This window comes from Rhea americana, unplaced genomic scaffold (genome assembly GCF_003343005.1).
Source record: "Rhea americana isolate MKP2758 unplaced genomic scaffold, rheAme1 scaffold_346, whole genome shotgun sequence".
Taxonomy (NCBI): domain Eukaryota; kingdom Metazoa; phylum Chordata; class Aves; order Rheiformes; family Rheidae; genus Rhea; species Rhea americana.
Window position 1 is genome coordinate 587,617 of NW_028186475.1, and position 17,634 is coordinate 605,250.

A 17,634-nucleotide genomic window follows, 5' to 3' on the forward strand; every position below is an offset into this window, starting at 1 on the left:
AGTGAAAGTTTTCTGCATGAGGCAAATGACTGCTCATCTTAAGCAAGAATATAAGACTTAAAAYGGTAAGAAAGTACAATCTTTTGCCAGTAAGTTTTGGCAATGTATGCTAGGATTTTCACTACTAGACCAAACACCTGCAAGTTTAGCCAGGTAGCTGTAGATCATATTGGTTCAGAGCAACTTTGTCCTCTACTGGTGAAAAACCCTGCTTTGGAGCGAGCCATCATTCTTCTTGCACATGTGGGATAGAAGATTTCAAGGAAGATATGTTTGTTTTTTCCCYGAACTTGTTTCAAGTTAAAGTTTGTGAATCCCTGTGAGCTTAAAATGGAAAATGAGAACAAAATATATGGCACACTATTAGTCTGTGCACCTCTGACAACTACAGAAAAAGCCTCAGTTTCAGGAACTGTGCTCTTTCGCCATGGAARGACATTTGTCACTAAAAGATAATAGAACCATGTGTCACCTTACCCAGCCAGTAATTGAAACACATTAACAGAAAGTTACTGCACTTGCACTCAGTTCCATGGCTGGAATCTTTCCTTGTTTCTATAACCCGAGTCTCATACTGCAGAATCCACTTAAGTACTTACCATGCACAGAGTTCCCTCATCCCTGGAGCACCAGTTCCACTGTTGGGATCCAGCAGGTTCCAGCATTACTCTCAAAAGAAGAGTTTACATTTCATAAATGGAGAGTTCCAAAAGACTCATAGGGTGTGCAAARGTCAAGAATTAATGTAGAAAGATGCAGCCCAGCTAGTGTGAAACTTGTTCAAAATACGCAAATTGAAATTTATTGTTCATGCCCACAGGACAGCAACACTGTAAAGGTAATTTTGCTAGCCTTGCAGCAACAAAATAGTTGATGAAACCATTTAAATTCTATAGTGCATATATATTTCTTTGTGAGCACTCTTACTGGGAGAAGGGCATAACTTTCCAACCGTGTTCACCAAAGCCATTTGCCCAATCCAGACAYTGTGCTAGCACAAAGAACTATTTTTTGAAGTTGAGAAATATGCTGCATAAAGCAGCTCACCATACTGAAACTGAGTTTAAGAGGTACAGATGTTAAAACATCTGAAYGAACTGTATTTGAGTGAGTAAATTTAAGTTCAAGAAGCACAAGGAGTTAAGGATGAGTGGTTTTTTTCCCTCAGCCAGTGTTTACCTTCTCTTAACTCTGGCCAACTTGATATCCCACAATAGCAAAAGCACAGTATCTAAAGGAAGTATTTAATACTTATGCTTAGTCTGTCTTCACCACCTTTCCAGAATGGCACTGGGAGCAAAAAATATTGAAAGCAGGAACTGAAAGGCAGTGGCTACTGCACCTAATGCCAATGATCAGAGCCATTCTYGGGACAAGTAGAGTCTCAAAAAATCAGTGTTCTAACCCAAAGGGCAGTGTGTTTGTTACTAAAAAGGGGCCAAACCAGCTGCACATTATATGACCTATTTCAAGTCTTTTCCAGACCTGGACAGATTATTTGGTCTTTCTGAAAGTGAGGTGACASATTTCCTTGCCATTTAATAGTTTTGCTTGCTGTTTTTTGTTGTTGTTTTTTGAGAATTTCTCCTCATTAAATAGCTTTTTTAAAAGTGTAAATAAGCAGCAGTATGGTTCAAAGATGGTGGGTTTCCCCCCCCCCCGGTATACAGAGGTTAGTATTGCCACTGAAAATATGCCTTAAACAAATGCCTTTAAAAACAGCATTTGGCCTGTATTACTGATCGACCTTGAGAGTTTTATAAAGCTTTGCAAATCCAATACCCAGAATTTAAATAATAAAACTGGAGAGGAAAGCATGAGAGATCATTCCAAAACTGGAATTACAGTAGATYCCACATTCTCGCAATACTGGCACTCCCTCTGGCAGGTGCATGCTGCTGTATATACAGAAAAACCAAAAGCAAACATGTTTTGTATTAAATACACATAAATAGCAGAACTGTGGACTGGAGAGCCATGCTTGCATAATACTGAGTCTGTGCTGGAAGGGTTCATATCCTTYGCCAAACACGGACACGATTCCTTCCAGGACCTCTTCACAGTGCAGCTGCAGTTCAACAGGTTCAGTCCGAACACCAAGTGCCTGCTGCAGGCGGAGGGAAGATGAGTTCTCACGTCAGCATCCTTCACGTGGCCGTTGGTTCACAGCTTCTTCATTTTGTCTTTGTTTTTCTGGAATTTAGTGTGCACCACTTTGAGAGTTGTGAGGAAGTTCCCGAGAAAGAGCAGCAGAAATGTCAAAGCCAACACAAAAACCTCAAGAGGGGAAAAAAGGACAAACATCAGTGAGCTAATTCTGTTTCAAGGGTTTTGTGTGTTTTAACTGTGGCAACAGGTAAAGGGAAATGGAGCCGCTTGCACGGAGAAATCGGGTCAGAAGCAGACTTAGTACTAAGCAGGGTCTGTGTGGGCATTAAAACCCTGCCCTACTAAAACACCTGCGTAGGACAGGTCTGCTTCAGAGGGCTCCTCCCCTTGCCCTGTATGATATAACTTAGGCCTTATCTATGTCTCCCTGCCCCAATTTCTGATGCTTCCTTCTGTAGCCAGCATTACCTGTGTCACATAGGTGAAATGTGAAGGAGCAAGCTTACCACTGTATATTTGCCCCAAGAGAATTCAGAGAGGAAAGCCTGTTGCCATTTCACTCCRCACATGCACAAGGGGTCAGAGGAATTGGGGCGGGGGTAGCATTTCAGCAGCCTGTAAGTGAGCCCAGATAGGGTTTGGCTGGCAAGTCCTAGGATCCATTAGTTCATGAGGAGAGAAGATCATACAAGAACATGTGCCCACACGTTTAGTTTTGTGAGTTAACAGCRAAATTTTATCACGACCATCTAAGCAGTGTTTGCTGTTTTCTAAGTGTTACAACAGGGGCTGCCTATGGGTTTTTTTAAAATGATCGCCATTCAACACCTTTGGACACTTTCAGCCACTAAAGTCCAATCGTTGGRAAGCCAATGGATCAGCATTATGCTACAGGCACTCTCACCTAACAGCAGTGGCACGCACATTCATGAGAAGCCGTGTTCCTCCTTTTGTGCCAGTGAACAAAGTGACGCAGGTGACAAACTACAGCAAGATCTGACCTAAGTAAAGAATATCAGATTGCCTGCACCGGTGCCCATATGACATGGTCGTACATATCACTGCCTGCGGCCAGTCTGAATCTACAGAAGTAAGAGGATAGTGGGAAAAGGGACAGACATGTTTGATGGTGACAGTGAATAGGAAAATAAGTAGAAGGAGCTCTAAAAGTAGGGTAAAGTAGACAATGTATTTTTGATCTGATTCATTGGTATAAATTTGTGTGTGTAACCCATGGTTTAGCTGTAAAAATAACCAGCAACACAGCAGTCATTGCTATTACACGTCAGCATATATGAACACTATGCTGGGATATTTACCCAAATGTGTTTTCTTTCCCCTAGACCTTCTGCCTTTGATTTTGTGTAGTTATCTAAGGGTGTGATTTTTCCTACAGTAACTCAACCTGATTTTAAAGAGCTGACATATCTTAAGTTCCACTGTACAGGCACTGTGCCAGATGATATTGAGGTATTTAGATGGGCTTATCTTTAAGATATCCAAATACCTTTAAGGATCTAGTTTAAATAATATTATTATTAATAATAATAAATGCCCCTGACACTATGTTTTTTCTAAGCAGAACCAACACCCACCTGCCATTCTTTGCATTCCTTATGTCTTGACAATCCAAAAAGTGTGATTGCATTATACAGCTGCCAGAACTAAAAAGAAAAGAAGCAATTTCATTACTAGCAAAACTTAAAAACATTTGCTACAGGTACATGCGATTCAAAGACAACCTCCTCACTGCTGTGCGGCAGTCACAGCAAAACCAGCAGACTCACTCTAGTGCCTGGGTACATGAAGTGAAGTTGAATGAAGGGACTGGACTGCCCAACTTACATGCCCAAAGAACAAGAAGGGAAGGAGGAACGTCAGCCCCCGCCACATCCAGGACTGAAATCCTTCTGCAAAAGGTTAAGAGAAGATGCACAGAGTGAGCACAAGAGAGCCAGGGGCTGCCCCCAAGAGGCAGATCCAAWCCTGCGTCTTGTCCCCTTTGCAAAATATCCCCCAGTTTCTTCACATGCACATTGGGACCAGCTCTCCCCAGCCAGGTCACTATCTACAATCAGTTCCCCCAACCTGCTCACCTAAGGACTATTCCTGTCCTGCTCAGCTATAACCAACTAGCTTAAAATAAACACTTGAAGGTGTGGTAATGGGAGGAAGATGAAGATGGGGATGAAAAACACCCCACATTTACCTCGAGCGGGCCTGACAGGGACCACAGCCCTCTGCTTCTAACCTCACTCATCTTCCTGCGTTAGGACAAAGATGGCCAGGCAGGGGAAATCAAAGCTATGCAAAGGAAGTGTTCCTTGCTCTTTGAAGGCCACAAAGCCCACCCTGTATCACTGTGTTAAGACCTGCCCTGTTTGCTTAACATAACGAAGTCTTGCAAACTGAGTATTGCAGAAAACCTCACCCACTGTAAGGTCCAAGTGGTTTCTCTCTCCCAAAGCACGGAGTCTATATAGACAACCCCTCTGATAGTAATATTGGAGGAACTGAACACAACCTGGAGAAAAAGAGAAAAATATAAATATTGCTTTGGCTATTCAGAAGAATTAAAAATGTGTCAAACTAGCTTAACACATCTAAAAATGTTCAACTATTCTTTATACTTGCATTTGTATATTTTCAGTGGTTTTATATTTATACAGTTTAAGACTGAATTATCAAGATATACTCACTCTGAAATATTGAAAACGCTAAAAATTGACTGCGAAACATTTGATACATGAGTCCATCTGGCCTAAAAGCAAAACACAAAAGTTCATTCGTTTGATTAATATATATATATATATATATATATATTACACAGTGCCTTTCCCTTGTCAGTCAACCTGATTCCTTTAGCAAACAAAGCAAGCTGCTGGTTTCCAGCCCGCTCCACCCCATACAGAGCCTAGAAGGGGTGTTACAGCCACATATAGGAATCAGGAATCCTGCACTGGAGCAAATCATCTGATTAGGCTTCCCCTCTCCAGCACACCTGAATGCTGCCTCCTCTTACTAGTTTGTTTATAGCAGTTTTCTATAGGCAGCAATCAAAGCTGTTCAGCAGCATCTGCATCAAGAATCAAAGTGGTGGAGGCAAGGGGAGTGTTGTTGCACTCCTCATCCTAAAGGTAATTTGGGACATACAAAGTACAAGCAACCTTCCGCTCCAGCCACTGTATGACTCCCTCAGACTAAAAATTAGAAACACTTGTTTGTTGATTTTAAGCAATTTTTAATCAGTCCATACCAAACAAAGTTGAAACGGATTGTATGGCCACCCTGTGCGGGRTGTGTTGGGTTTTTTGATAAATAGTACTGTCCATTTGAGCATAACTTGAGTCTTTTGCTTTATACTTTATTTATAATCTGAATTCAATAACGGCACTGAACAGAGTTCATTTGCTGTCATTTTCCCACTAAAGCAAAATGCTGCTTTGCTCAGTTCTTTATGCAGAGACTGAAACTGGGAGATGTGCAGAGATTTTGGTACTATCACTGCAACTAAGTTCTGGGGGGTTGTTTTTGTCAGGGTTTTTGTTTGTTTGTTTAAGCTAGCTTTGTAAACACAAGCTTATACACTGTTGTATTTAGCATTCCAAACAGCAGTAATATCAGACAAATATTAAGGCAGGTGCCAGCATAGACACAATTACATGGTCACGGCCGAACAAAGTGCTCAGACAATGCTGTTTGAAGCACCTACCAGCAGACRAGAAAAAACTCACCATGTTAACATCACCCCAGACAAAAACGTGGAGACATAGTGATGAGACACCCACCAGCCTTTGATCCTGCACAGAAAAAAAAGAAAAAGAAAGGCAACAGTTAGAAGGAAAACATGGATCTCAATATTGAAAGTTTGACTTTAAAGATGAAGAACAATCCTAGAGATAGGGATTGTGAGTAGGACAAAACAGGTGGCTCAACTCTTAAAAAGCAAAAAAATGGCCTGGTCAGTACCAAAGGAAAAGAGTTTCCAAGAAACCATTAGGAGGCAGCAAATTCGTTAACATACAGCACAGAGGAGCGGAGGAGAAAGCTGCAGAAGCCTGACTGGTCACAGCACCGCATGGTGAGAGCACAGGGCCARCGCAGGCAGGGAATCGTGCCCGTCCCAGCAGGGGCTGCAGGGAAGCCCGGCTGCCTTTCTTCCTCCCCCCAGGAAGGGCCCCGCAGCCCTTCCCCAGTGCCACCAACCACCTGCTGGGGCAGAGATCTCCTGCTGCCCTGCTCCGAGCCTCCACTTGCCCCAGAGCGCGGGGGGTTGCTTTGAGCTCAAGGCGCCCCAGGGAAAGCCAGATGTGAGCGGGCTGATGAGACAGGAAACCAAGAATGCTGCTGAGAACGGGCACGAGCACAGATTAGATGGACCAGCACGGGCGGTCACGGGAACCCTTGGCACCCGCGTGCCCCTCTCCTCCTCGAGGGCACGATGCAGCAGCTCGTCCGCCAACGTGAGACCTGCCTCAGAGGGAACAATCTGCAGCTCTACCCAGAAAGCAAGTTTCACCCGCTCTGTGAGTAGCCAGCAGTCACCAAACCCAAGCACAGGGAGATGGGCCCCAGACTGCAGTTGGGTATCTCCCTCCAACATCCAGCTGCCAGCAAATGCCTGCTGCAAGAGCTTCTGCACAGCCCCACGAGGCCTCACTCACAAGGGACATTAGTGAAAGCAGAGTCAAGGGGAAAAAAAAAATCTCAGCATCAACCAAGCCACTCTCTCACGCCTTTTTTTTTTTTTTTTAAACTGGTACTGTACGGAATCACATCAGCTGTGAGTGAAGGAAACGTGCTGGATAAGCAAGCGCAAGGCAGCGGCACAGGGAGCCAGTCTGCCTCTGCCAGAAGAGCTGCGACCACTGCAACTGCATCCCAGGAGAGGGGTTTGTGCAAGGCGCCATATCCTAAGAAGGTTTAATTAGGGGCTACAAACCCACAACTGCTGAAGGGAAGCTCAGGACGCAACCCAAACGGGTCTCACATGAAACCAGGGGACTTTCTAGCACAGATAAAGAGCAGTCACCATGGCATGAGTTATCACAATGACTAACGATGCTCAAGTTCCGGCCCACACACCCTTCCTTTCCATGCCATGCAAATAAGTGAAGTTTCAAAGCCCTTTTTATTAGGTGATTGCTTCTTTCAAGTATGAACACTGCAGAAAGCTCAGAAACTTAAACCACAGCAAACAAAGACAAACGAAGGACAATCAAGAAGCGAAGAACTATCCCAGGAGTAGCACTGCATTAGAAACCAAGCCAACATGACGGGTTAATTTGGGGTGTTTCAGACCAAACGTATTGAGCCTCAAACTCTGAGACAGTGTTGAGTCACTAGTAATCCTGCAACCCACATCAATGGCTGTGATGCATCTAGGCCCAGAATTCTCTTTGCTGATCTCTCAGGCAAGCTCTTAACRCCCGTGCTTTGGGTGCTTCTACAACAAAATACGCAACCCCTTTTCCCTTGTGTCTTGCAGAGTTCACACATTTTGGTTTTCACATGCCCTTCCAGCGCCGAGTTCCCCAAAGAGCAGGCAGCAGGGTGATGCCGCCTATCCCCAGCACTGTATCTACCAGGAAGCCRTGCAAGCTGGGCACAGTGCTGAGACAGTCTCCTGGCAACCTTCAGAAAGCCTTCTGGATCGTTTCCTCCTTGCTGTCACCTTCCCTGAATGAATCCTCCCAACTGCGATTCAAGGAGATTCTGGATGAAACCACCAGCACACACCTCTTTCAGAGGCAGAAGTGACCAGCTGAAATAAGGAGCCCTCARCTGCTCCAGCCGATCGCCAGGCCATGCTGAAGCGATGCACACACTCACCATTAGCACTTAATTAGGAGAACATTGCTGACAACACTGATTCCTGCCACTACCGTGAGTGCTGGTCTGCCCCTGTACAAGCTCAATTACAAGGGAGCGTGCAAGTCATCCGGTTCCCCAGAGCAGCATTTGCTGCGCGGGAGCGAGTAGAAAGCTGAGCTAACACGATGTTGTCTGTTCAAAAGGCAGCAAATGAGACAAGTTAGAAGCCCAATTARTTAATGTAATAGGGAGCTGCAAACATTGCAGCAGCAGCCACTCACCCAGCAGCAAACCARCATGCAAACTCGTGCTCGGTAAGAGACATGGCAATTGCTGCCTTTTACCCAGCCAGGTGCTATGCCAGCCTGTCTGGACAACGTGACCTTGAGACATGCAACCATCGTCCTAGGATCTTTCTGCTGTAATAACATTGTGGGCACATGTAAAAACCCAGTACATTGGCGCTGAGCTTTGCGGCTCAGACAAGGATGTGACTGGAACTGAGACTGAAAACTCCTAATAACACCAGCTGAGCCTGGAAGCAATTCAGGAKACTCCTACTGAAGGTGTCATGAAAAGGAAAGTGAGAGCAAGGCTTAGGGATCATCTTTTACTTCTCACGGRGTTTTACTTGCATTCTTAGCTCTTTATAAAATTATCTCCCTCTGAACTGCCAATTTTCCCTTGACACAACTGTAATTTAGTCAAGCACTTCAGAACATGCTGCAGCAACCTCAGGAGTGGTCACGCTAACCACATGGCGTAATGCAGATGTTAACTTAGCTTCTACTTCCTTTTTCTACTGTGAAATCAGTTTACGTATGCATTCACACAGACACRCACTGCTACAGTCAAAGAAAGGCATAAAGCTAGTACCACAGGCTGGTTGTTTTGCTGAACACACACACTTTTATATTCCAGACCACATCTGCAACTAACTTGTAGCTACCAAAAACATTCAACACTTTGGATCAAGAGAGTATGGACTTTTCAGAAAGTGCATCTTCTCCTCCCTTCCCAGATCTCAGGTGGCCACACATGCCTTTGGAAGTGAAYGGAGAAAGGGTCGGAGACAACAGACCCTGTAGAGAAGGGTCATCATCTCAGATTTTCTGGGCTTCAATACCAAACCAAATCCACTTTTGTTGCTTGTTTTTCTTTTAAGGACATTTCATATTTTAAATAGTTTTTGCAGATTGCATGGTACCTTGATCCATTGCTAATGAGAATGCTTTCCCGTATCGTCAGCGTGCAGTAATACCACACTAATAGAAAGTTAAACACTTCATCTGTCACCCTGTTAAAGTAAAAAAAAAAATCTTGTTAATTATAAACAGACATTTAAAAATCCCTATTCTTCCTCCCTTCCCCCAAGGGACAGGGGGAATGAAAACCCGCCCAAGCGAGACCAGAGACAAAGGCCCAGTTCTGAACATCTTTAACCCACACGCAGAACTGCACACACCAGCAACCCTGCCAGGCTCAAAGCCTGTTACTCTGTGAAGTGCCCCATGATATAACACTGAAGATCTTGAGCTGATAAGCAGGTATGTACAGATGACATTAATTCCTTCTGAAGGAGAGAAAGCACCATGGAAGCAGCAGCTGATCCAATTTAGAGAGGCATTTCCAGGCTAATTCAATGAGGAGGTTCAATGAGATCTATATAAATCCAATCAACTAAAATAGCAGAAGAGCATTACACTCGAAGGGTGGGGGGAGCTTTTATTTTACCATTTGCAAGTGCCTGTAGCCACAGGGATTCTGGGCAGCCTTTTTATATGGCAATGTGTTTGCATGGTACAATTCTGCATTCATCCCAGACCCAAGGAGACCCTGATAAAAGGGTCAGGCTTCAAGACTTATGTCATTTTTTAAACAAAGCTTAGTAGTGAAAGCTTGTTGATACTGTGACCTAACATTTCAGATATGAGCATTTGATGCAAATATTCTCATTAGGTGCTTGCAGTCCCAGCCCTGTAGCATGGTGATGATGCCTTTTGGGAAACTATCAGACAACTAGAGAGCAAAACCAACTACTCATTCTCAAGTACACCAAAGCACCACGAAAACTAAAACAGATCAGGAAATAAGATGTTGAGCTTTTCTTAGTTRTAAGAGACTCCTAAAATACTTAACACAGGGCCAGGCTACACTGAAGAACAGGCACAGAAGCTCTCCTGCTGGGGTAATGTAACTACTCAAAGCCTAAGCATTGCCCAAGTCTCAGTTTTCAACAAAAGAGGAGAAGAGTTAGTTCAGATTGAGTACATTTTTATTCAGAACACTTGGTTACAACTAAAAGTGCAGGCTTACCTGTAGTTCAGAATAAACCTGCAGGCCAGAGCCCCAAGTAACAAGATTATTGTCAGATAAAGTTTGAACTTTTCATATTCGTCTTTGTAGGCAAACCTGGAACAAAACAATTACAGTGCAGGAAACCTCATGCTTTGTATGGGGTGTTCTACTGGAACGTGACTTTTCTTCTTTCAAGCTAGGCACAAATACAGGTGAAAAAGTATCAGCCCCTCTGCAGCCATGTGCACCCTGCGCTCTCCAAGGYCCCATCTGCACAGCCTTCCCCCAGGACCACAGTCTTCATCCCTACTCCTCTTCCTCCTCACCAAGAAATGGGTGCAGCAGAATAGAAATAAAGCCTTTGTACACTGCAGAAGCAAGAACCCAGCTGAGCAGGAGGATTTGGACTGGACTAACTGCACTGGAAAGTTTAACGAAAGGAAAAATGTGAACGAGGGAGAGCGAGCGCATGCTGCTCAGGAATCCCAATCACTAGCACATTTCTGCATAACACACTCAGACTTGCCAGTCTCAGGGACAGTTTCTGCTTAACAACACTGAGAAAASCAGCTGATGGGGGTGAATGGCAGCATGTTGCCTGCAAGGTCTGGGCTGCACAGCCATTATGCTGTAAGACAACTCTGTGACTTAAGTCTGTAAGAGCTGGTTTCTTGGTTAAGTAGCAGCTTTTTTTTTCCCCTAAATTTATATAAAAATCTCCATTTTCTTGAGGCCTGAACACCTCAAACAATGCTAGAAAAATGCTCACTTACTTTGCTTGGTTACTCAGAAGAGTTACATTCACATTTCCCAGCACCAGATTTAAGTACAAACTGGAAGACAAAAAACCAAGAGACCCACATAAGTCTGTTTTATTTGGACACAACAAAACAAGGCAGATTAGTTTTGAAGAGACTGTCATACTTGACTAAGCTRCATTTTGCTCTAGGCTTTTAATTAAAGCACACTAGAGATACAAAGTACAGAAGAGGGCTTAAAGGTAGAAGGCTCCCCACAAACTCCTTCACCAGGGCTGTCTTCAGCCTGTGTTCACTTGCACAGCGTTTTCATCAGCATTTCAAAGAAATGAGAGAAAAATTACTTTTCTTGGTTTCTCTTCTGTGTTTTGGTCTAAGAGTAAGAAGCAGTGTGTTTACAGAAAGAGAAAAAGCAAAAGAAAAAGAAAAAAAACTAAAAAAAATGGATGAAAAGATTCTGACAGACAGCTCCCYCTGCAAGCAGCAGCCCACAGTCCCACGTGGAAATGTTTCAGCCACTACAGCACACAGGTGCCAGGTGCTGCACAGGAGAKCTTGTGCGAATATATGAAAGACCAAACCTCTGCGTTAGCAGTTACGGCTGCCTGGCTCGTGGGCAACCCTCTCTTCTGCTCCATCTTTCCTCCCGACTCGACCCCCTTGGACTGCTGCAACGCACCAGCCACGCCACTGTGGTCCCTTACATCTAGCAGTTTATCCCCACTTCACAGCATTTCCACCCAACGAGCCCTGCTCACCATAGACACTGAAAAAGCCAACTGGAGTAAATGTTAGGGCAGGAAGGGGGAAACAAACCAAGGGCAAAAGAACCAAGTCATTTGGCCCAGGTTACTCTGCAAACGGCATCAACATCTCCTGTTTCCCAGCGGTATACAGCATTCGACAACTGAAAGAAACCTGTCCTAGCAACCTGACTTGAAGCAAAGTACAAATTTGAAGTCAGCTGAATACACTATTTAAAAGTGAAACACAAAACTCTTGTGCTGATTTAGTCTTTAAAAAATTAGCACAGGAAAGCATTATAATGTGAAACACTTAATTGCGTGATCTCTCACCAACGCAGATTTTCTTTTAACAAGAAAACTTGTCTCTGCCTACACAGAGTACATTTACACACACTTCTAGCTAGTGAATTTTATGTACAACTGACACAGCAACTCAGCAAGAGATTTATGATTAATCTAGTTTTACATTTATTTCTTCAGTACACATAATCCTTTGGGAACACCACCGCTGTGAGTATTTAAAAATCAGTTTTCTCAGAGCACGCGCCTGTTCTGACAAAGCACATACCCATTCTTCTTTGGCAAGTAGGCTTCCATGTCAAAGAAAACATTTTGCCTCTCTTTGATCTGGCTGCTGATTTGCTGTAYGAGAACAAATTCTTCAGGACTAGCTCTGGGTTTGCACCTGCAAGAACACAGAAACAAAATCTTCCCATTTACGTTTTTACCTCCTTTTTATTTAAAATATAACATTGCCATAAAAATCTATGCTTTAAAAAGCTTACTATGTAAGCCGATCCCATTGTGCACATCATTCCMGTATTTTCCACCTAAAATCATTGATGAGCCAAGTGGCAATTTGACCRCCTGCTTTATTTCACTGCAGATAATTTAAATCAACTGGTTTGTAAATAAGCTTCTGGTCATCTTATTGACCAGATTCTTTACTTCTTCCACTGCAAAAGCCATTAGGGCACATTGGAGGGAACTCCCTCCAAATGTTTGCGTGTGGTTTCAGATGCTGCTTTTACAAACTCCAAAGCGATCTGAACTCCCTGTAAGTTGAAAAGCCCAGACCACAAACTCTTCGTGAGAGGCCAGCTGAAGACAAAAGATCACTGTACAGCCTTTAAAAAACAAGAAGTGACCTCATGCATCCTACATAGCCACCAGTGAAAGCATGTCAAACTCATTTAAATGAGAGGTTGATTCAGCCCCTGCATAATTATGGTTGGACAGAGGAAGGTGGGGGAAAGGGATCTTCTGGCTTGCATTTCTCAGTGTGCTGCTTCTCCTGAAACAGGCCATTTTAGGAACAGCAGGCAGCGCAGCCTGGGCATTTCTGAACACCAGTGGTGGTGGATGAGACGAGAGATTTGCAGCAGCTCTGCAACCTTCCCCAAACACAGCTGTTCCACACAAAGCTGCACATTTACATCTACAAGAGGGACTAGAAAGGATACAYGCGTGCTGATGTCCGCAGTAACAGGCTCTACGAAGTCTCCAAAACCGGTCACCACAGAGAAGCCACTGCCGAGCATGGCGTAAGCAAGGGCTGCGGGGAGCAGAGATGTCCGCTCGCAACCACCCTCGGCTGTCCCAGGGGCACTCCTGAAGTTAATCCCCATTCCCACAGCAAATGCAGAAGTGCAATCAGGACGAGCTGTCAGGGCACAAAACTAACGGGAAACACCGCTCTCCATAGCGTGGAACAGCAGGAAAAGTGGTTGCCTCTTCCTTGGGTACCCATCGCCCAGGCACAGGACAGCAAAAGGGCAGGAAATCTGGCAGCCTGCACAGTGTGGCTGCTCCTCTGAGGACATCACCGATCAGTGAGTCACAACTGTCCTCCTGAGCTTACTAGGAGGACCTTAAACATGGTCCTTCCAACAGGGAGCCCTACAAGGCTTTCAATGGATGAGGACATGTTAAGCAATGCAACTCCAACATCTACAGCGGAGCCCGAGGGTCATTTAAAAGTCTCACATCAGCTGCCAGGCTCAGCCCTCCAAGAAATTTTTAAACACTGAAGGAAACACAGGGAAAGAGATTGTCCGTAAGTTACGAACAGCCTGGTTACTGAGCTCAAAACTACAGCTACCAAGGGCACAGTTTTGTGGTTGCAGTTCTTTTTTCAAGCTGTAAAAAAAGGCATAGTTGATGATTTACTTGAAAACTGCAGTTTTACCAATTAATGTAAACCAGAGAACAGCAAAAGCAGAAACTTATGATGTTTGAGCTGATATTTTCAGGCCTGCACACAAGGAATCTAGCCTATGGCTCCCAAAGTTCAGTTGGGCAGCTGAAAGCAGTTCCCTCACGTAAATCAACCCTGGAGTGAGTTACACCTTCAAGAAGCAAACTTCCAGCACAGCTTACAGAGGAAAGACGTTCTGACCTAGCAAGACATGTGGAACAGACCAGAGCAGTGCCACCCTGCAGTGTACAGGATCTACTGCAAGGATGCAAATCCATGTAGACTCCAAAGGACTCGCTCAGATCTGGTTCATCTTCCTTTATTTCTAGGACTTTAAACTTCTCAAGGTGGAACAGAATTACTACCATGATACAGACCTCATTTTAAATGCTAAAAATCCAAACAAATCTGTCATTTGGGAAGCAGAATCATCCCCTTACCGTTGCAGGCGGTACTTCAAATCTTTTAATGTCTTCTTCTGTTTCTGTATGGAGCTGCTGCAGGCTGTCTGCAAGCTGGTGACTTCTTCAAGTTTCTGCCTATAAACTTTGTGAGTTTCCTGCAGGAGAAATAGAGCAATTTGTGAGAAACTGCCCTCCACATCACAGATTGCCTTTGCTCCTTAACCTCTGAAGGAAGCAAGCAAACCCACAGGGAAACAACAGGAGCCCAGAGTTTTSCCCAGCTCTTTTCCACATTCGTGTCACTTAATCTTTCCAACAAGCTTTCCCACTCAAGAGCTCCTCGTTCCCGTCCCACCCTACAATGAAATTACGCTCCTGCATTTGATCCCAATCTGTCCTAGTCAAATGGCTGGCCAAATTACGGACAAGAACTCTGATTTCACAGTCTGATTACACTTGAGAAGAGGAGGAAAGGCGATGAGGAGCCAGAAGGAAAACACAAAAATAACCGCACACAGAAACCTCAGTGTTTAGGCAAGTCTCCCAGTCACAGCTGCCATCTCTATTCCAAATACACTCAAGCAATGTAATACACAATATTCTGGTTTAAGCATTTAAACCCTCCCCTCAGTATTAAATGCTCCTTGTGAGGAACGCTTTTATCAGAGCTTGTTTATCCTCTGAAGCCCCGAATCGCTGCTTGACTGGCTGTAATTAGGACACAAACACCAGTTGCAAGCCCATTGAGCAGTGCTGCTGRTTTTTATCCCCCTCTCAGCTTGCAGACAAAGCAGGAGACCTCAGAAGGTCTAAGGAGAAGACAGGTGCTGCTGGTGTGGGACATACCCTGGGGCTGCCCATCCTGGACCTGTGGCTTTACCTCCTCACGCTCCCCAGGGACACATGGGAAGTCAGGTCCTCTATCTTCACCTGGAAGTTCAACATTAGCCCTGCTTTAAAAACAGCTTGGTCTTCCGATATCCATATTATTTCAAAAAACAGAGCTTATGGAGTTAGTGCTGAGGAGAGAAAGCTTTACTGAAATGGCTATCTGCACTGCTGYTTTACCTGTTGGCGCATCTTGGGTAAAGACCACAGAAAATTACAACCTGTTTTCCTAGTACCATCMAGCAGCACACACACAGTGCTGAAACCATACAACCTAAATCCTTGCTCTCCTTCTCATTAAGACCTGGCTGCTCATTATTTACAGGAACGATGCACAACAAGTTTTAGTATCTGATTTAAAAGACTTACTAACCAAAGTAACCGCATGCAGGCGCCAAAGCTCTCATTATTTTGGGATTGGTTTGGTTTTGCTTAGACCAGGAAGGACTTCAGTGGGTTGCACTATAACTCACTCTGCTTCACTAGATCTCACACATCAGGGTCTCTTAACATGCTGGAACTGGTAAATTCAACACCTAACCAAAAAAAAAAAAAAAAAAAAAAAAACCTTTCAGGATACACTAGTATTTAGAAGATGGCAAAACGCGCTAAGGGAGTTTTGTTCCTCAAGAGATGCGTGACGAACAGGTGCAAAAGGGAGCCGGCGGCAGCTCCGAGAGCTCACAGCCAGAGGCAGCAGGTCACGATGGARGCAGCAACGTGGGAGAGCTGGAAAACCGAAGGGCCCACACACCGCCGAGAGCATTTCTGCTCCCGGAGCAGGAGACGCCGGCCATCTCCGCGTGCTCGCTGACCAGCTCTGTGGCGCCAGGGCCGCGACCGCCCAGCCTGCAGACAGAAATCACRTTCCCCAACACGCTCATTCAGTCAAAAATCACAGTTTTCCTCCAAACTAAGGGCAGGCTGAAGCTGAACGCGTAGGCCCCCTACAACGAGCCGCAGAAAGCGGCTCGATAGCCCTTCACGGGTGGGGAAGCTCTCATGCGCGCTTTGCTGGTTCACCTCCGACGGCGACGGCACACTCGCGGCGAGGCCCAGCGCCGCTGCAGGATTTATCCCAAATTAGTTATGGATAAGACCACAGCAGCCGGCACTCAGCCCTCGAAGGGCTAACCCCCACCTTGCGTTTGGTTAARGCGACTCCAAACTGTGTCGCCTAAACTGTTTTTTAATTAAGGCAGTGAGCTAAATCTGGATATCGCACACTTCGTGGCGTGTGTTCTGCTTAAGGGCCTAGAAGAGGCTAACAGCCRAACAGAAGGGGAACAGGAGGTTGTACTTTAACACTGGCCTACGGACTAAGTGCAGGCACRTGGGCACAGGGTCCATTACCCACGGGAAAGGAAGGTTTCCAAGGTAAAAGCCATTTGGGCTGGTGGAGGATGCCAAAGGCTGCTCCATGGAGGCTCATGCCAGAGGCAGCCCCTGCCGCTGTGGTGCTGCTGGCCATCCTGCTGGACACAGCCAACCCTCTGGYAGCCCTTGGGTCCTTCCAGCACCCCTCGCCTGGATGCGACCAGGAAGAGGAAGGGCCTCTTGGCACCCTTGGAAGCCCCTCGCTGCAGGAGGTTCCTCCTGGAAGAGCAGCCAGCAGGCAAAGGCAGTGGAAAGCAATGCAATGGCAGTGCAAGGCAAGGCAAGACAACGCAAGGCAATGGCAAGCAAAGTCAATGCAATGGCAATGCAATCCAAAGCAGAGCAACACCAAGCAATGCAAAGCAATGCCGCGCAAAGCGCTGCCCACACCGCCGCGGGGACAGCGCGCCGCACGGCCCCGCGCTCCCCCGGCCCCGCCTCACCTGGAGCTGCTGGAACTCCTCCTCCAGCTCCTGCCACTCGCTCCGGCACCGCTCCAGCTGCCCCCGCATGGCGCGCTCCTGCCCGCCCGCACCAGCTCTGCCGGCGGCGGCGGCGGCGCCCGCCCGCACGCCGGCTCGGGGGCCACGTGCGCCCCTGACGTCATCGCGCGGGGCTGGGCGCGACGCCCTGGCGGCGCGCGCCACTGCCCGCTCGCCCCGCCCGGCCCCACTCCCCTCGAGGCGCGAGCTCCCCTCAACGGCCCGCCGGGCCCCGCCCCGAGGCGCGAGCTCCCCTCAACGGCCCCGTCTCGGCCGCGCTCCCCGAGTCGCGGCCTCCCCTCAATGGCGCGGCAGGCGCCGTCCCCTGAGGCGCGGGCTCCCCTCAGCAGCCGGCCATCGGCCTCACTCGCCCACCGGCAGTGTTTCCAYGTCCCCCGCCGCGTTGCGCGATAGCCCCCCCAGGGCAGCGGGTTGAGCCGCAGGGCTGTGGAGGCTCCTGCACTTTGCAGGTTCCTGCCCYCCTCAGGGACGTTTCTTCACAGAGCTGACCTTGGGGTGGAAGGGGACAGGCGCTGCAGGAGCGGTTTATTCTGCTGGGTT

General features: G+C 46.3%; 1 protein-coding gene across 2 annotated transcripts; it reads right to left on the reverse strand.

Moving 5' to 3' along the window:
* Positions 1 to 776: 776 nt before the first annotated feature.
* Positions 777 to 17,187, reverse strand: TMEM120B (transmembrane protein 120B). Of its 2 annotated transcripts, none has more exons than XM_085311657.1 (12): positions 17,035 to 17,187; positions 14,363 to 14,481; positions 12,294 to 12,410; positions 10,995 to 11,054; positions 10,240 to 10,335; positions 9,131 to 9,220; positions 5,844 to 5,909; positions 4,809 to 4,870; positions 4,541 to 4,633; positions 3,955 to 4,019; positions 3,705 to 3,773; positions 777 to 2,277 (listed from the first exon to the last, which is right to left on the reverse strand). In XM_085311657.1, the coding sequence occupies exons 1-12, from the start codon at positions 17,101 to 17,103 to the stop codon at positions 2,164 to 2,166; spliced, it is 1,020 nt and encodes a 339-aa protein (XP_085167783.1). In that variant the 5' UTR covers positions 17,104 to 17,187; the 3' UTR covers positions 777 to 2,163. The 2 variants fall into 2 exon arrangements, with proteins under 2 accessions (XP_085167783.1, XP_085167785.1); XM_085311659.1 differs by having other exon boundaries at positions 3,701 to 3,773; positions 17,035 to 17,161.
* Between the last annotated feature and the right edge of the window lie 447 nt (positions 17,188 to 17,634).